This window comes from Nasonia vitripennis, chromosome 5 (genome assembly GCF_009193385.2).
Source record: "Nasonia vitripennis strain AsymCx chromosome 5, Nvit_psr_1.1, whole genome shotgun sequence".
NCBI classification, from domain to species: Eukaryota; Metazoa; Arthropoda; class Insecta; order Hymenoptera; family Pteromalidae; genus Nasonia; species Nasonia vitripennis.
In genome coordinates, this window is record NC_045761.1 from 26,095,004 (window position 1) to 26,111,771 (window position 16,768).

At 40.1% G+C, this 16,768-nt stretch overlaps 4 protein-coding genes, 1 long non-coding RNA gene and 1 other non-coding gene across 12 annotated transcripts in view; 3 read left to right on the top strand and 3 right to left on the bottom strand.

Moving 5' to 3' along the window:
- LOC100121683 (hexokinase type 2) overlaps positions 1-4,056 on the bottom strand; it is a 30,266-nt gene extending 26,210 nt beyond the window's left edge. Inside the window, exon 1 of one of the 2 annotated variants that reach the window (XM_008208824.4) lies at positions 3,737-4,056. In XM_008208824.4, coding sequence (XP_008207046.1) covers positions 3,737-3,799 — 63 coding nt within the window. In that variant the 5' untranslated portion in view covers positions 3,800-4,056. Of the gene's footprint in view, positions 1-1,706; positions 2,204-3,736 lie in introns of those variants that run through there. The other variant, XM_016985702.3, reaches the window with a different exon arrangement.
- Positions 1-9,262, top strand: LOC100678743 (BRISC complex subunit FAM175B). 3 transcript variants are annotated; one of them, XM_031931206.2, is made up of 6 exons: positions 1-75; positions 6,525-6,615; positions 6,688-7,000; positions 7,081-7,221; positions 7,296-7,587; positions 7,663-8,311. In XM_031931206.2, the coding sequence occupies exons 1-6, from the start codon at positions 16-18 to the stop codon at positions 7,996-7,998; spliced, it is 1,233 nt and encodes a 410-aa protein (XP_031787066.1). In that variant the 5' UTR covers positions 1-15; the 3' UTR covers positions 7,999-8,311. The 3 variants fall into 3 exon arrangements, with proteins under 3 accessions (XP_031787066.1, XP_031787065.1, XP_031787067.1); XM_031931205.2 differs by lacking the exon at positions 1-75 and adding an exon at positions 5,488-6,185 and having other exon boundaries at positions 7,663-9,262; XM_031931207.2 differs by lacking the exon at positions 1-75 and adding an exon at positions 6,252-6,455.
- On the top strand, positions 5,025-5,108 carry TRNAL-CAG. The gene has a single exon. It is a non-coding gene; the product is annotated as a tRNA-Leu (tRNA).
- LOC100121634 (Hermansky-Pudlak syndrome 1 protein homolog) lies at positions 8,095-11,864 on the bottom strand. Its single transcript, XM_008208822.4, has 8 exons — positions 11,429-11,864; positions 10,921-11,189; positions 10,368-10,843; positions 9,663-10,293; positions 9,264-9,408; positions 8,824-8,937; positions 8,657-8,742; positions 8,095-8,507 (listed from the first exon to the last, which is right to left on the bottom strand). The coding sequence occupies exons 1-8, from the start codon at positions 11,546-11,548 to the stop codon at positions 8,330-8,332; spliced, it is 2,019 nt and encodes a 672-aa protein (XP_008207044.2). The 5' UTR covers positions 11,549-11,864; the 3' UTR covers positions 8,095-8,329.
- LOC107981121 lies at positions 10,620-12,854 on the top strand. 2 transcript variants are annotated; one of them, XR_001729184.2, is made up of 3 exons: positions 10,620-10,830; positions 10,925-11,209; positions 11,300-12,854. It is a non-coding gene; the product is annotated as an uncharacterized LOC107981121 (long non-coding RNA). The 2 variants fall into 2 exon arrangements; XR_004345048.1 differs by lacking the exon at positions 10,620-10,830 and having other exon boundaries at positions 11,078-11,209; positions 11,297-12,854.
- The window catches only part of LOC100678633, a 16,294-nt gene continuing 11,868 nt past the window's right edge, over positions 12,343-16,768 (bottom strand). For all 3 annotated transcript variants that reach the window (XM_003426551.5, XM_003426550.5, XM_008208821.4), the window contains exon 6: positions 12,343-16,656. In XM_003426551.5, the coding sequence (XP_003426599.1) occupies positions 16,541-16,656 (116 nt within the window). In that variant the 3' untranslated portion in view covers positions 12,343-16,540. The remainder of the gene's footprint in view (positions 16,657-16,768) is intronic.

Genomic DNA, 16,768 nt, shown 5'->3' on the forward strand with positions numbered 1-16,768 from the left:
ACGCTGCGTTGTGCGATGGATCGAAGAATTTTCGGGAGACAAGGATGCTGCTCTGTATTCTCGGGTTACATAATGGTGAGCACACAAAGAATTCATTGAATTCGTTAAATCGCGAGCATTATCTCTCGGTGTCTTCCATAAACGCGCGTAAAAAAGACCGAACAATATCGCGAGCAACACAACAATAAACACACGCCGCAATCAGTCCTTCACGCTCCGTCTCCCTATTTCGTTCGTTATTACGTTCGACTTATTATTGCCATTATCAGTCTTTGCCTCGTTTCTCGTCCCGATTCTTTGATCTTCTCTCCCTCGCCTTTTCGATAACCTCGAACGTATAACGTGTAACTCTCACAAGCACGTTTTGAGGAAAAAATAAGAAGTGTAATATCCAGGGAATAGCGCGTTGCAAAATTCAATAATCTTTACGACGATCATGAGCCCGGCGCGTGACACGAGTCTGATCTTTATTAAATCCCTTAATTTGGATTGTAAAGCGAAACTTGCGCTGATGAGCGTAAAGCTGGAGGATAAATGAGTGAGCGCATCGCTCGGTTGTAAAGATTAGTATAATATATGGCGTTTTCGGTCGTTATATTGAATTCTGTCGCGCGTAATAAACTCTCGTGCTGCACGCGCGGATATTTTTAACAATATTTCATTTTAACTTAATATCGAGTTCTCGAATTTCCAGAGAAATTTCATTCGATTTGTATATAATGTGCATGTGTGCGAGGAGATCAACACACCAGTGTCGCGAATACACGACGTCGAGCTGCAGAGGCGACCTTTTCTGTACAACAAAATGTTCAATCGAATACCGTCGAGGGGCCAGTAGCTCGCGCACGTGACCGTCGCATCGATCTACACTGGAGGCTGCAAAAATAAACTCGGACAGCTGCGCCGGCTATTTTCGGCCTGACTCTGGATCACTTGGAAGATCGAGGTGGTATTTAAAGGACTCGTCTAATTTTACAATTATTTATGGTTTACGTCTAAAATTTGATCAAGACACCCTCTCCTCGTCATCCTCGATCGTCAGACAAAGCCGAAACCCCGCCGGCTGTAGAAATCGAAATTGAGATTTCAATAGATAAGCGAGAACAAGTACACAGAGTAGTGCGGCTCGAAGCACCGACCTTGAACTCGACTCTGGCGGGCGGCGCGATCGATTTGAATATCTTGAAAGGCCAGGAGCCTCGATTATGACGTTAGCTATTATGATTTGGAATTCGATGGGGATTTGAATTTTTTATTGGGCTGTTGCATTAGAGGCGTTCTCGAGGCGCAGAAGCGAGGTTGGGTAAGATTTTGGAATTTATCGGCGATTCAAAGAGGAGTTTCGTGAGTTTATACTTGAAAACGGTGTATTGTCGAACGTCATCGCGCAGCGTGAAAACAGCAACAATAACGAATTAAAAGCGCATTAGAAGAATCTGCAATCCGCTATCGATCATCTCCTAAGTGATTTTCCATCAGAACGAATTTGAATCACTAAAATCAATCATACCTCATCTCCAATTAAAATCACACTCGTCATAACCCATCCCAAACATGCACACTTCATCTGCATGCGGACAATTAAAAAAGCGCGCGTTAAAAAGTCATTAATCCTGAAAATAACGATTGTAACATACGCGAGTTAACACGCGGTACAAGTATCGCATTTCGCCGGACGAATGCACTCGGTCGAGGCGTGCGTTTACCTGTGACGTCACCGCTGAACTTGACCCTGATGAATCCTCGGGGTCTTCCTCCTCCTGAAGCATCTGCTCGCGCGAGTAGCACTTGCACAGTTTGCTCAGAACCGAGATGTTCTTGTTCTTCATGATCAGTCGATCGAGTTTAATTTATGCACACGAGGAACTGAAGGGGTATGCCAGGGGTCGAAATTCAGGGACGACTCGCGAGAGCTGCGCAGAAGAGAGATATGAGGGCAAATTCGTTGTGGGTGCAGTAGAGGGCGGAGACCACGCCTGGAGACGTTTCACTACTGCGCCTGAGCGGCCGGAGACTGCGTGGATGGCTCGCGAGTGTCTAGATTATCGCATCGGCTGGATTACCGGGAATTTTTGACGTTGCGGTAATTTTTTATGCTGCAGAAGGGTGTGGCGATAGATAAGATTGCATCGACTCGATTTTTATAGAGGACCCGTAAACGCCTCGAAAGTAAATAAAAGCACACAACGGATACTCGATCACACTAATAACCAAGATCCGTATAATTTCTTATCCGTTGAGCGGCAGCATCAAAGCCTCGAGCTCCGCAATGAAGCAAGAATCGTTGCGCGAATTCTCGGTACGTAATGCGTATCTATAAGACAACGGACCACGTGCACAGCTGATCGTATCTGCGTAGAGCTTGAAAAAAGAAGCTGCGCACGATGGCCTTGGCAGTTCGACATCTATCGCTTCGCTCAGAAGCGCAACCGCCAAGAATGACGAGCTCTCGGCTTATTGCTTTGCCAAAAAATAAGGCGTCGAGCAGAGAGTTAAGAGGTGTATGATAAAATGATTGTAAAGTTTTAGAAGAGAAAGGACAATAGAAACATCGAGGGTAGACGCGTGATTTTCTCGCTGTCAGCTGATATGCCGAAAGCAGTACGAGGTCGAGCAGTGCTTCTGGAATGAAGTATCACAAGTTGTAAACGCCAATGACGCGAATCGCGTAGGAAGCTTTTGTCTTGTTTTTCGAGAGATGCTGTGCCATTTAATTGCAGCGGAGGAACGATCGCCGGCTGTATAATCCGAGTTCATGAATGGATCCGCGCTGTCTCTCTTATTTTCGTTGGTGCTCTCGGCGATTCGGCTAATCTCCGGGCGATACGTTGTTTTTATGAAGCTATTGCTTTAATTTTTTGAAGAATACTCTTAAAATCTTGAAAAATCAATGGTCCAGGCCGAGCTCATCACCCCAAAATAAGTATTTATCAGCGTACACACGAGGCGTTATCTCCAACTCGATAAACACACATCGTCAGCTCGCGTCTCAATTTCGTCAACATAACCCCGACATGCATCCTCCACTCGTGCGGAAGAGAGCTTTCGTAACCGATGTTTGCAAGTCGCCCGCGCGCTCGCGATTCTCATTGTCACCCACACCAACTCGCACAACGCCTTTGAAACACGCTTTGCCTCTCTAACAATGTATACATACTTTTCATAATTCGCGCTAGATTCGTTTGGTGAATCGGAGGTCCGTTCTATTTTTGCTCATTGTGACGATCCAAGCATAATTCAATCAATGTATACGCTTCGATAGCATAACGACAATTATATTTAGGTCAGCGCGTGCCCTATGCTCGAAAACAAAGCTTGCGTAACGTGTTCATAACCGATAGGTCGCTTTGTTGCTAATTAGCATAAAAAAATTATCCTTATCGCTTGCTTCGGTGTTAATCTCTCTCTCTCTCTCCCGAGTTCCCCTAAAATCGTGGTTTCGGTTACGAGACGGCTAATTATAATAATTGCTCAATGCTAAATTTTGCAGCAAATCAATCCTTGCGTAACGGCTTCAGAGCTGAAGTCAAGTTCGTCATTAACTTCGGACTCGCGGTGCATAACCTGACATTGGCGCTTTGAAGCCTTCGATTCGATTGGAAATTTGAACGGCGTGTTTTATCGCAGACTTGCATATGGATCAGCTCCAGTTTAATCAACCGATAGATTTTTGCCACCTACATTCTATGCCAAAAGCTCACACTCTACGAAATCAATCTACGAAGAAAAAACTCACGTTCTGCTCAATGTGCTCCCACTTTTCATTCACGTAATCCCAAGAAACCGCCTCGCTCGCCATCTTCCCAACCGAACAGCTTCTTCTTCTTCACTGAACTTTCAACCGAAGCAGAAGATCACCACGAGGCAGAGCAAACTTTCCGGTATACGACACTTTTCCCTGGCACTTTTCTCATGCGCGAATCGGAATTTTTTCGACTTTACCTCGACTCGAAGCGCGCGGAGAGAGAGAGAGAACGGACACTTTGTCGTACGAACGATCTTCTCTCTCTCAAGGCAAGAGACGCGCGCGCGAGTCTACCGCTCGAAATACACACGCAAGCGCTGGCATAGGCAGGTATTTTTGGTTGAGAAGACGGAGACGGAGAACGCTGAGGGTATTTTTGAGTGGTCGATCTGTGTGGGGGGTACATGGGTTGAGGAAGACGTTTGCACTTGACATTCGGGAGAGAATCGCGGGCTTTTTTTCAATTGTTTGGATTTATCGGAGCGATGATCTTTTATCTTTTGAAATGTTATACTTCATCGATCATGATACCGATCTCCAATCAGCCATCGATCGAATCGATATATTCTTTCTTTCTTGTCGCGATCCCGCTGAAACATTGTATTAATAGCTTGTCGCTCTCGCGGGGGAACAGCGTCAACGATTCAAACATCGGCGATTCTCGGCACGTACGCACTTCAAGGCTATGAACTCCAAGTGTCCGTTTAACGGTCGAGAACGGCGTGCGTTTGATGTGTACCGGTTTTCCGCGAGCTTTTCATGTCTTTCCCGTCACGAGATTCGACGCCTCCGATTTTGCACTCGGCCGCTGGCGTTCGATTTATTTCGAACAAATGAGACGTCGATGTGGTAAAAATAGATCGACATAGGCTTCGGGAATCGGTGGATTTTTCCGTATTCCTGATACTTTTTAGAGGGAATTGAACCATCGAACGTTTTTGAATTCGTATAAACCCGGGAAGAGAGGAGCTTTGATTTCGTTACACAAATCGACGAGTCAGCAGCTGCTAATGCATATCATTACGGTTATACCAGAATGAATAGATAAGGCTTGTTTATCTTCGCTTATCTCATTACCGCATCCCCCACTACTGACATTTCTTTCTCTCCTAAGTCAAAGCTCGCGATTAACGAACGTCTCTTCGTTCGAACTGATCTAACTTTCGAAAAGCCACAAGCAGGAGCTTGATAATTTCTGCAAATTTTGAAAAGATCGATCGGATCTATAGATCGCGATATTGATTTTTCAAACTGCGCACCGAGAAAATCTCGATCATAAGTCAGGATGGCCGAGCGGTCTAAGGCGCTGCGTTCAGGTCGCAGTCCACTTCTGTGGGCGTGGGTTCGAATCCCACTTCTGACAAATTTTTTTGCCTTTGTTTCGATTGTTGAAGTTGAAAAAATACCAGGAGTCGTCGGGACAAAGGATTTCGAGGATTGATGTTTTCCAATGGCAGGTTAACGATGAAATCGGTGTTCGAGGGACTGTGAGATGTTGCTATGCTTTACAAGTTGAGTTTTTCGTTAAAAAACGTTTGAAGTACTCACTAAACCGGTAAATTTATCCTTAGTTATACAGTTTTAACGGCTTATGATAATATTTGGGATCTGAGTAGTTATTCGGCGAATGAGTCAGACAAAAGTCTTGTATGTTCAGATTATTTTAAGGTAATTCGATTAATAGCGTTTTTCTAAGATTATGCGGTTATTTTAGAAAATCATAACCTGCTTACTTGTTGCTGCAAAATTTGCCCCTTCATTCATGGCGATAAGAGATGATGGCCGGGATGGATGCACCACCCATGGTGGACCCAAAATTAATCTTGCCCGGAACAAAAGAACACGTTCCAACGTGCATACACAAAGAGCACTTGCACTGCCACTACTTATTTGTCTCTCTAGATTTTTATCCAAAATATTTCAACACTCTAGTGTCTGATTCTGTACAACACCTATACACCTACTCACTCCTTCGAGAGTCACTGCCATCGCAAACTTCCAAAACTGATGTCCCATCCCATGTCCTCTGCAAGGCTTCTCCGCCACCATGTTACCCCCACCCCACAGCGAAAGCAAAAACCACAAAAACAAAAGATCAAATTTTGAAATTTGTTTACCCGCCACTCGGTTGGCACTACTGCGCTTATTCCTCGTCGCCGCGAATTTCCTCCAAACAACACATCGTCCGCCGGACTTCCTCGGCGTCGCGGCAACGTCATCCTCTGTTCCTCACCCGTCGATTTCGTCCTTGAATTTCTCTCGGAAACCGCGAGAGGAAAGAGCGCGTGTATTCTCAGTGTCGTATCCGCGGCTTTCAAGAGCAAGTGTCAACCATATCAGTGGCAACATGGCTGATGACGGCGACGACGGTCTACTCGTCACGATTTCGGGAGCTGCTTTTTCCATGCTGCTGTTTGAGAACACCCGTATTCACGATCAGGTTTAGATATCAAGTGCCTTGTGTTTTTTTTTTGTTCATAATTTTTTTTTCGTTTTTTTACGAGTTTGGGAAGGGTGTGTTGTGGGATAGTGAGGTTAGGGCTAACCTCACTTCGATGCGACTTTTCGGCGAGTTTTTTCGTTTGCGAAATTAGTACGCGTTGCGGTGCTGCTTGTTTTTTGCAATTTGAAAGTTTTTGTTGTCATGGTTCGTTGTAATTGATTTTTAAATAGTATGGCGATTTGGTTACATTCTGGACAACTTTGCAAAGTTTGCTTGCTCTCTGATGTTTACATTTACACTTATTCTGTGAATCATAGTTTTATGTCACTATTTCAGATTGGTTTTTTATTGGGTGAAACGCTCGTTTATGTTTCGACAAAAGTCACAGATTCGGACAACGATGTGCAGCATAGAAAGCTACACATAAGTAAGTATCGCTTTTTCTTAAAGGTAATAAATGTAAGATAGTTTTTTACACAAAATTCAACTTCATTTGCAGATATAAAAAATGTCGTATCTTATCCCCTGGGAGAGCCATTTTTCAATGGATTAGGACTAATAAAGAAAGACAAATTAACAGCTCTTCTGGGCCAAAAGTTGAAAAATGTTGTTGGCTGGTATCACTTCCGACAAGAATTTAGATTAGCAACATCGTTGAGAGACAAAAATATACACAATGACTTGTCAACTCTTGTTTCAAGTATCAATCCTTTAATGGAGAAGGAAAGTTTCACACTGTGTCTTCTAAGTTCTTCAGTCAATGAAACTGGTGGAACTCACAGATTCAAGCACCAATTGTTGCGTAGACAAAAGTTTGTACAAATGCCCAAAATAAGTTTGTTGTGAAAGAAGTGATGGTGATTGGAATTGCATTGATTTTTTATGTCCACAGTAAAATTTTCAAGCCAGTGCCATTAAAGATAACTAATTTAGGAGCCGATGCAACAGACCCTGATGGTTCCGATTACAAGCCAACACCAAGATGTTTCTCAAATGATCTTGATGCCTTTGATATAGTATATGACAATATCAAGTAAGCATATTAAAGTAAAATTTGACTGATTCTCATAGTACAAAACTTATTTAATAATTTTTTTTTCATGGTAGGAATGAATTATCAAATTTATCTGGAGTTAAAGCTGTTACACTCATAGAAAGAGCTGCTGAGCATCTTTTGGAGAAATTGAGTCCACAAGTATCTAGCTCTGATAAAGAAGTATCAGAGCTGGAAACACGAGTAGCTTTACTGCGTAATCAGATATTCAAGGCACAGTTTGAGCGTGCCAAAAATAATTTTACAACCCTGGAAGAACAGATGCAAAAAATGGAAGTTGATTCAAAGTCGTATGCTAGACCACTACTCAAATCTCCTTCACCTGAAATTATGGATTCTCCAATGGTAGTACTAACAGTCAACTCACTCACAGATCAATACACTCTCTTTAGTTTATTAACAGAAAAATTTTAATTTCAGAGTCCAATGCCATCCACCAGTGCTACAACAATACAATCTCCGAAGATAACGCACGACGGCAGTGGCGACCGAAGTTCTCGTGACAGGGGCTCTTCTGATCGAGAATTTCCCAGCTCCAACCTTACGCCCTTGAGTTCACCAGGCGATGGCTCGAGACTTCAAGAGTCCGACAAATCACCAAAGGAATCCGCAGCGTCAGCTAGTAATACGTCAGAGTGCAATCGCCCGACAAGGACTAGGCAAACGACTGATCAGTTTATACAGAACACCACGACGAGGTCGTCGACGCAACACCGAGGTCTGTGTCCATCGCCTAAATATAATCCGGATTCTTAACTGTTAAATTCCACAAAAGACGAAGGATGATGATCGTCTTCGTTTTAAAAGGATATATCAAGGAGAGACTAAGGATGACTAAATGATTCTCACGTCTTTCACGTTCATAAATTGTTTACTTTGCTCGTTGATACAACTTGTGTAAATACTTTTGTAAAATTTCGTTATACACGGAATGAGTTGAAGAGACAGTCAGTTCCTGGGAAGGAAATGCAGCAATTGGAGAAAAAAACTCCGCTGCTCAAGAAGAGCTTTTGCACCGCAAAAGATGACGGATATAGATATACATTATAAATATATATAGTACAGAGCACCGTGGGCGCATATATTTTTAAAGAATGTCGGCGGGGTTGTTGGGCAGGCCAGTGACCTCCCAAATAGTGGCTGCAAGCCGCCTTGAGTGCTCGAGTACACAGGACGAGGTGGCAAGGCCCAGATGTACGCAGTACAGCTCATAGATACGGATCTTATTCGGCGAGAGTTTCGGGAAGTACGCCTCGGCTAATTTCCTGTAAAAGTAACGACGTTTAGCTTTTGCGGTTCCCGTTTTCTTGGAAACGAATGCTCAGTGAAAAATATTTTTATTTTTGCAAGAGATTGCCATATCAATGAGAACTGAGCATTCGCGTTTGAGAAAAAGAATTCTGGTTGTTCAAACCTGTAGTAATCTCCACAGAGGATACCAGGCACCGGGAAGTTCTTGAGCGTGTGATTAAAGATTGTCTTGCACTTCAACGGTGTGCCCTAAAAAGCAAAACGCGTTTAAGATTGTTAAATCGAGAAGATATATTAAAGTCGTTGAGCGCGCTGTGAGCTTTCACATACCGAGCTGTCTTCAAACCACAAAAAGTAGGCGTAGTTGAAGGTTGTGTCCTTCCACATTATGGACATGTGACCCTCCTGCAGGTGTATCCTGCTCTGCTCAACCATGGTCCATATCTGTGGAAGTCAAACGATTTTTCTACAACGTGTATATTATACCTAGTTGAACTAAGCTTCTGTAAGTGCTACAACGGACTTTTTCTATCGAATTCCACAACAACGAAAACTCGTTCGTATAAGTGATTATTTACTGCAATCAACTTGTGATTACACGAAAATTGAGAAAGTTAAAAGCGCACTAAGATTCTACTGAAGCCGTACTTTACATAAAATCGTTTATTTTTAAGCTTCGATGATTTGTAATAAGTGAAATCTACGTTATAAGTTACTTTCATTCGATTGACTTTTCAAAGCTGTTATCAATAAAATCAGTAGAAATTTACCTTCTTTGTTGTTAATGCTAGCGTTTCGGAATTCGTGAAGTCTATCGTTGGGGCGGTCAACCTGTGGGTCGTCCTGTCTATGTATATAAAATGCACCAGTCCGGGAAATTCTTCAAGATATTTGTTGATGGTTAGGGAAGTTCTCGTAGAGATGCAAAATAAGACATTAAGGACAGATACTCAGAAGCGTTTTAGCAGAAACACATAATTATTATGTCAAAAAAAGCGAAATTTGTTTTCTATGAGAACCCGTTTTTATTTCTTTACGTTGAAGAAACGAATACTTGATATTCTTATAGAAAACTGGCTTGGATTGAAATTTTAACAACAGTGAAAGCAGAGTACTTTGTTTTTAGAATTGCTACTTTCACCGATATATATATTGTATCAAAAGGATATGATCTAATGTTGAAGTTCTTCAAAGCCTTTACTTTAAGAAAATCGCTGAAATCGTTCAACTTTTGGCTGACCAGTCTACTGACTGTCAGTATCACATCGGTTCCTTGCTTTAAAAAGCTTTTGTCAAGGCAAGTCAGTCTGAATAATTCTTTTAAGGCATCTACAAAACCAACCATGTTTGATTCTATTTGAAGTATTGACTCTGGATCTCTGGACTTCAGAAGTTCCAAATATTTTTTTCTGACAAAGTCCCATTTCATCTGTAATCGCCTTTGGCACATGTCAACGTCGTTGCTGACGTGCGATCTGTTCTTCTTTATACCATCCAAGGTTTTTTTGATCGCTGTTTCGAAATGATCGAATGCTGGCCTGAGTTCATCGATATCTCTTTGCAGTTGAAGCCCATTTATTACATTTAGGTGGAAAAAACTGTCGTACAAACCAGATGAAATGGCCAAGTTTGTCATTTCAACTATTGTTACTAAGTTAATACCCTCAGCTAGTTCAGATATGTGAATGGCATTTGCTGTGTAACCAGTTTCTTCAGAACCAAGAAGCACCAATTGGCTGTAGAGTCCATCCAGGGCAAAATAGCAAAGACCCTCACTGACCGATGAATCCCTTGAGCCTTCTGTAAAATTGATTCGAATATTCCTTTAACAAACTAATTCAATTCAATCAATATACGATGAGAATTTTACCCACCAAATAAATTACTTATATCTTCAGATGTGGGTATGGAAAGTTTTCCAAAGTTTCCATGAGACTTAGCTTCCTCTTCTTTCTTAATTGATTCAGTTCGAGACATAAGTACATAATCATCTTTGGTATCCTTTTCAGAAACATCGTATTCTCCATTTCTCCACTTTTTTGCTACGTAGCACAAGAGGATCATCAGCAGAATATCAGAAGCCAATAAATCCTGCGCATTCTTGCTGGAGTATAAGGAAAGAAACTTGTGTTCAACTAGTATCAAAACGTGCACATTGGAAAACTCTGACTGGGCTTTCAACTTGTCAGCTGCATCGCTTAGAACTCTCAATGTTGCTGATGCCAAGTCTGCATTTACTGATAACTGTTCAACAGCTTCTGTCAAAATGTTCTGCTCGCTACCCCTCAAGTCACTCCATGCATCTAGGAGATGTGAAACCATTTGGACCTTTTGTTTGTTCGTCTTTAATCTATAAGCAGTGAAATATTATCATTTTTAGTTTTGCAATTCGATAAATCGATCATAAAATAATTCCTGAAATCTTACACAGAGACATCTGGACCACAGAGATGCCTTATGATAGTGACGCAGACCCCCAGAGTTCGTCTCATCAGCTCCACGTCTTCATTGGACACGTAGACAAAAGTATATCCCATAAACTCATCAAAGACCATGTTGGTGCCATCTTGACACTTCATCGATGTGTACGTATTCCCAAACTGCGATGCCATAACGTGCTGCGAAGTGACAATTGGCGAGAACAACTGCATTATGATGTTTGGACTGGGTTTGAAGTGTTGTGAATCATTTTCATCCTAAACAAGCGAACACAGAGGTAGCTTTATTACCAGTTTTATGACTACAAACAAGCAAAGTCTGCTCTTCAACTTCTGCCTTGCAGCTAACATAAGCTTGTTTGCAGTAGTGAAGCAAGACACCATTGGAAGACTAATATTCCATTACCATCTTCAAACATTTGCATACCAAAAAAGGAAAGTCTACGTTTGAAAACAAAAATTTCAAAGTCACTACTTTAGAATTCAAAAACTCCCACCTTGTTCTCACCGACCAAGCCTTGGAGCCTGGCCAGCTTCTGTATGTGATTGGCGAACTTCCTGTTGCACTTGGTGAACAGCACATCGTTCAGATGATCGAATATCATTATCCCCTTCATGGCGTGTTTCGATGAAAAAATACTCGTGTACTTCACTAATACGGTGCGTAAAAAAAAGTCTTCTGCGACGGGGAGCGAACTTCTCTATCGCCGTATTGTTTCTCACGACGCCTATATCCTCGGCGTTACGTAAAATCACGGCGGTGTTATTGAACGCGCGTCCGTCAAACGAACAGGTTTCGCCTAGCCGCAAGCGAGTACTACACGCGGTTTTATTTTTGCTAAGTATACACAGTTGTGTCGTCTGTTCGCGCTGCGAAGGCGTCTGCTATTGTGGAGCACACAACGTGTGCGGAGGAGACGAGTGTAAGACGTCGTCGTGTGTTGACAATGTAGGTGGCAGCAGTGCGTCCATTGATTTTTTTATCTCGACTCGGAGAGTGAGACGAGTGAACTCGGGCTCGCGATAACTGTTGTTGCTACTGCACTTTTTCTCGGTACTCAATCAAGCTATTTTCGTTATCGTTCTATTTATTTATGAGTTATGCAATTTGAAAACAAATGGTTGTTCCAATGGGATGATTTGTTAAATATTGCCGCGCTGTATTTGACAATGAAAAATGCTTTACATCGTCTTGCTCTATTCCGATAAGTCCGGCCCGTTATCTCGCATGGACTTTTCTTCAACTTCTCGCTATTAATACTTACGATTGATTGTTTATGCACTAGAGATTATAATCCCGTGCGTCACGTTATGACGAATATTCGAAAGAATTGGCATTCTCGGTAGATATGTTTTTTTCGGTTTTCAAAGTGTTCTCAGATGATAATAAAACAGGAAATATACAATCGAATGCAGTTTGAAGTTGATTTATCGTTTATTTACAGTAACACAAATATATTAATATAATTTGTCGGAATAAAAATTAACTTTTACAAGCCTAACGAATACGCTACGATCAAAATAGCGTTTGAACGTAAAACATACGGATCACGTTTAAATTACAAAACGTTTTACAAGATATTATACTGCGATGGATTATGCGCGTGACGCTTTGTATCACGACGAAGTGTGTGTGTGGCAAAACCTTTATATCTATCTGCTCGAGTTATACACAAAACTTTATCCAAACTCATGCGTTTACATGTACTTTCAATTAACTTTAATCAAACGCGGCTGAATTATGTTTCATTGCTTACGGATTCGATATAACACTGGTATTTTTCCCAAAAACTTAACAACGCAATCTCGGTGTTTGTGTGTATATAATATTTAGCATCGATTCGCAAACGAGCGTGAATTCGATCTTGCGGGCGAAGATTTATATTTTTTTTTTCTCTTGAACAATGTTTTATTATATACTTAGAGCACCCTGTTAAACATTTATTATATTTCACCTTTTATTTTTAAAACTTAAAGCTACACGATATCCTACGCTTGAGATAAACTGCACTTGCATTTATTAGTTTTTGTGCAATTTTTTTTTATAATAATCGGCCAACCGAGAGTCGGATGATTTTTCTTGTATGTAGGCCTTTATCAGCTTTTAAGAGGATATATCCAGTGTGAGTTTATTTGTTCTCTTTTGCGTTTGGCTAAAAAGCATTAATTATATGATAACGATGCAATAATGCAATCATCGAATCTAGGCACTAAGAATATCTTTTAATTTTAATTTTACAGTTTATCGTTTACAATAATATCGAATATTCATTTAATTTAATAAAAAGCTGAAGAGTACAAATTTTTCAAATATTTTCTTGTAAAATTCTTAAAAATATAAGCTTAAATGCAATTTAGCACTTGATAACGATAGCTAGAATATATTTTACGATTCGAAACTTCACGACTATACAAAGATATAATTTGGAAACACACAAAGCTGCGGTTGCGTGTAAACGATTCGATAAAATACTCAATTTTGCGGTAAACATACGATCAACAATATCATTCAATGCTTCTGAGGATTTTTTTCTCGAAAAATCCTGGATGTACCCTCTTACGTAAACGACAGTAACGTCTTAATTTCGACATTGCTGGCACAAGCTTACGATCATAAATTCATATTTTATATAGGAGATTAGTTTTGTGCCTCGTTTTGAAGATTTTAAGTATCACTTTGCCTTCGGTTTTCTCACTCAAAAACTTATAAAGTACAATTTGATAAGAACTCGGGGATACTATATTGTAGATGTGCAGACTTTCCTATTTTGTTCAAATTATTTCGAAAGATCTATGCATTTTGCAAATATCATTGGATAATACCTATGATAAATAAATCTAACACAAAAATAAAGAAATATTATTTTGGTTCATGCTTCGTTTCTTTTTTTACAATAAAACTCGTATAGCATCATTCGTTTAATTTATAGCTTGCTGACTAGATTGAAAAGTTTTTCATCTCCTATTTCTTTCTTTATTTTATATTTTCACCCTAGACAACTTTCTTAGTTACTTTTGTTTTTAATCGATCGCCTATAGAAAAGATTTCTCGTATAATCTTCTTCACTATACCTGTCAGTGTATATAATATTTATGTATATATGTACATACAGAATTTAATTTTTTTCTTCATATCTCTAACTATTTATATATATATATATCTCATTTCTTCAAATTTTTACCTATATAGATACAATTGAACCTCAATTCTCAATGGCCGATTTATAATCGTGACTCCGATTTCACATATAATTGGACAATGTTTATAACTGTGTTTTTACTTATCTATCTTTCTCATATCGTTCTCTTAACACTTTACGTGAACCAATAATTTTTCTTAGATCTGTGATACTATAGTAGCGATTTGATCGAGACTTTCTTGTTTTTTTTACGCGCTTACTTTCCAACTGAGCTTTTTTTGCGAAGTTTTCGGTAAAAGTGCAGAGAGACAGAAGAGACGGAGCGATGATATACAATTATTCAGTATATAATAGCTTCAGACAGAAAAGTATACGTAGACGGCGTTTTACATTTTTTCCCCACATAGTATGGTTCGAGCACAGTAATATGGTCGATAAATTTGAAGAACATGAAAATCGAACGCGTTATCATTGAGTAAAAAGGAATATCTCCTCTTCGTCGTCGAAAGGACTTTTAAAAACTGGAAAAGATCGTTGCTAAAATCGATCGTCGGTCTTGATTCTATAGTTTCTCTCCCTTCCTTTTCTTTCATTCTTCTTTTTTTTTACTAGAAAAATAGTTTACGTTGTTATCGGAAAATGCGATCGAGCGAGTCGTCTTCTTTGTCATTATTATTTTTTTTTTCGAAAAAAATATCAGATTTACAAAAATATCGTTGAAAAATGTGTTGGTTTCAAGTATTCATACGAAATGCTTTTGCTAAAGTTAGGTATATAGGTTCACACCGAGTATTGTATTTGGCTAAAAGTTCTAGAAGGGAGATCGAGGTGGGTTATAAGAAAAGCTGAACAGTTGGAAACGATTCTCTTTTCCTCTTGCGGTAAAATTGCTTTTTTTCAAAGGCTTATCACCATAACGCAGTTGATTATCATCTATGCGTACACTATGTTTATGATTTAGTGGCAATGTTTTCTTCCTCAAAACAAAGCGAGTACAGTATCCCTTCATTCTATTGACAAAGGATTATGCGGATAAATTTATAAACTTCTTTCGACCACATCGAATCAAATCATCAACTTTGTATCCTGCAAGGAAGCAAACGCCTTGTCCTAATCTCCTTACAATTAATTTAAAATCACATATCCTCGAAAGGGCCGCAGCAACTTATGGAATGTTTCGGAGATTTGTAATACCGCACGTAATGTGAGCGTTTCACCAACAAATTTTAAAGTTTGCGAAGAAGATATTATCGCTCGGTTCAGTGAGTGCGCTTCGACTTATATTTTTCTTCATTAAAACTCTATGTGTATATAGGTACGATAATAACCGATGATCTATAATTATAATACGGTAATCCATAGGCCCGGCTTGTATAATTGTATGAAAGACCCGAGAGACGCCTCTAGTTTAAAAATGCACCGACTGCATGCGTATATAAGTAGTATAATTATAATTATAATTTTAATCGTAACTTATCTGGCTAAAGGCAACTGTCTACTTTGTTACGCATCGCTCTGCTTTTCAGACGCGATTTCTTTAAATTCATAGCTTCCAACGAGTTAAAATTACGTACGTATCGTATGAAAGGAATGACGTCTTTCATTCGAACGATTTTGGTTTTAGACAAATTCCCCACGGCTGTGGCTGCTGTCACGTCATCGTATCGAGCAATTTTTCTTTTTGACATAGTATCTCATCCAACTGAAAAAAGGCCACCAGTATATATTGAAAGATTAATCGAACCGAGTGAACTATAAAAGAGAATGACAAATGACCCTGAGGCCGTTATTCACATAAGTATACAACTCAATCAATTACATCTTTTTTGATTCCTTCTTCTATATAATACAAATGTGAAAGTTTGTCAAAAACAACAAAATCAACAAAAATACTGATGCAACATTAACCATTCAACAATTATTTACAACGTTAAAAAAGGAACCGTAAAAAAAGCAAGAGATGACCGTTCGCTCGAAATAATCTCCAACCTAAAGAATCTCATCGCGACCCTTCACTCCAGGGCTGTACATTTTTCAAAAGTAAACAGTGAAAGTTTTCACGTCGACAGTCGACAATTTGATCACAATGTTTCACTACACGCATCATCATTAGTTTCGCCGCGCTCAGCGCGTGCCGAAGCTTTATTCTTCGTCAACAACGAACGAAAAGAATTCTTCTCTCGAGGGGGTCCTCGCATAAAAATTTCACAAAGCCTACTTTGTCAAATCAACGAGTATTTCAGTTCTTAAAATCCTCCGTTGCAAACTAAATCACTCGAAACGCCACCAGGAAGAACAAACAGCGATGTAAACAAAAAGAAATTCTCATCTCGCCTCGGCTTCCTCGAGAGAACCGTCGACTCTTCGTCCCAAGGGTGGAACGTATCGCTTCGATTTTCTCGCTGTGTATGGTATAGATGAAAGAAGAAGAAGTGGTACATATAGGAGCTTGCTGCCGCTGGTTGTTCCTCACTCGGAGGACATCAATTGCACGCTGTCCTCGGCGGAACGGTGCATGCGCCGGACCTCCGAGAGTGAGCGGATCGGCGTCGGGTTCAGCAGCGAGAACGTGTGCGAGTGTCGATCTGTAAGAGGGATTTATATGCGAAGCTTTGATTAGACGGCTTTCGAGTGGATTCAGCGTAGATTTATTATTTCCCAATATTATGGTATATTACTCTGTATATCCCTAATGGA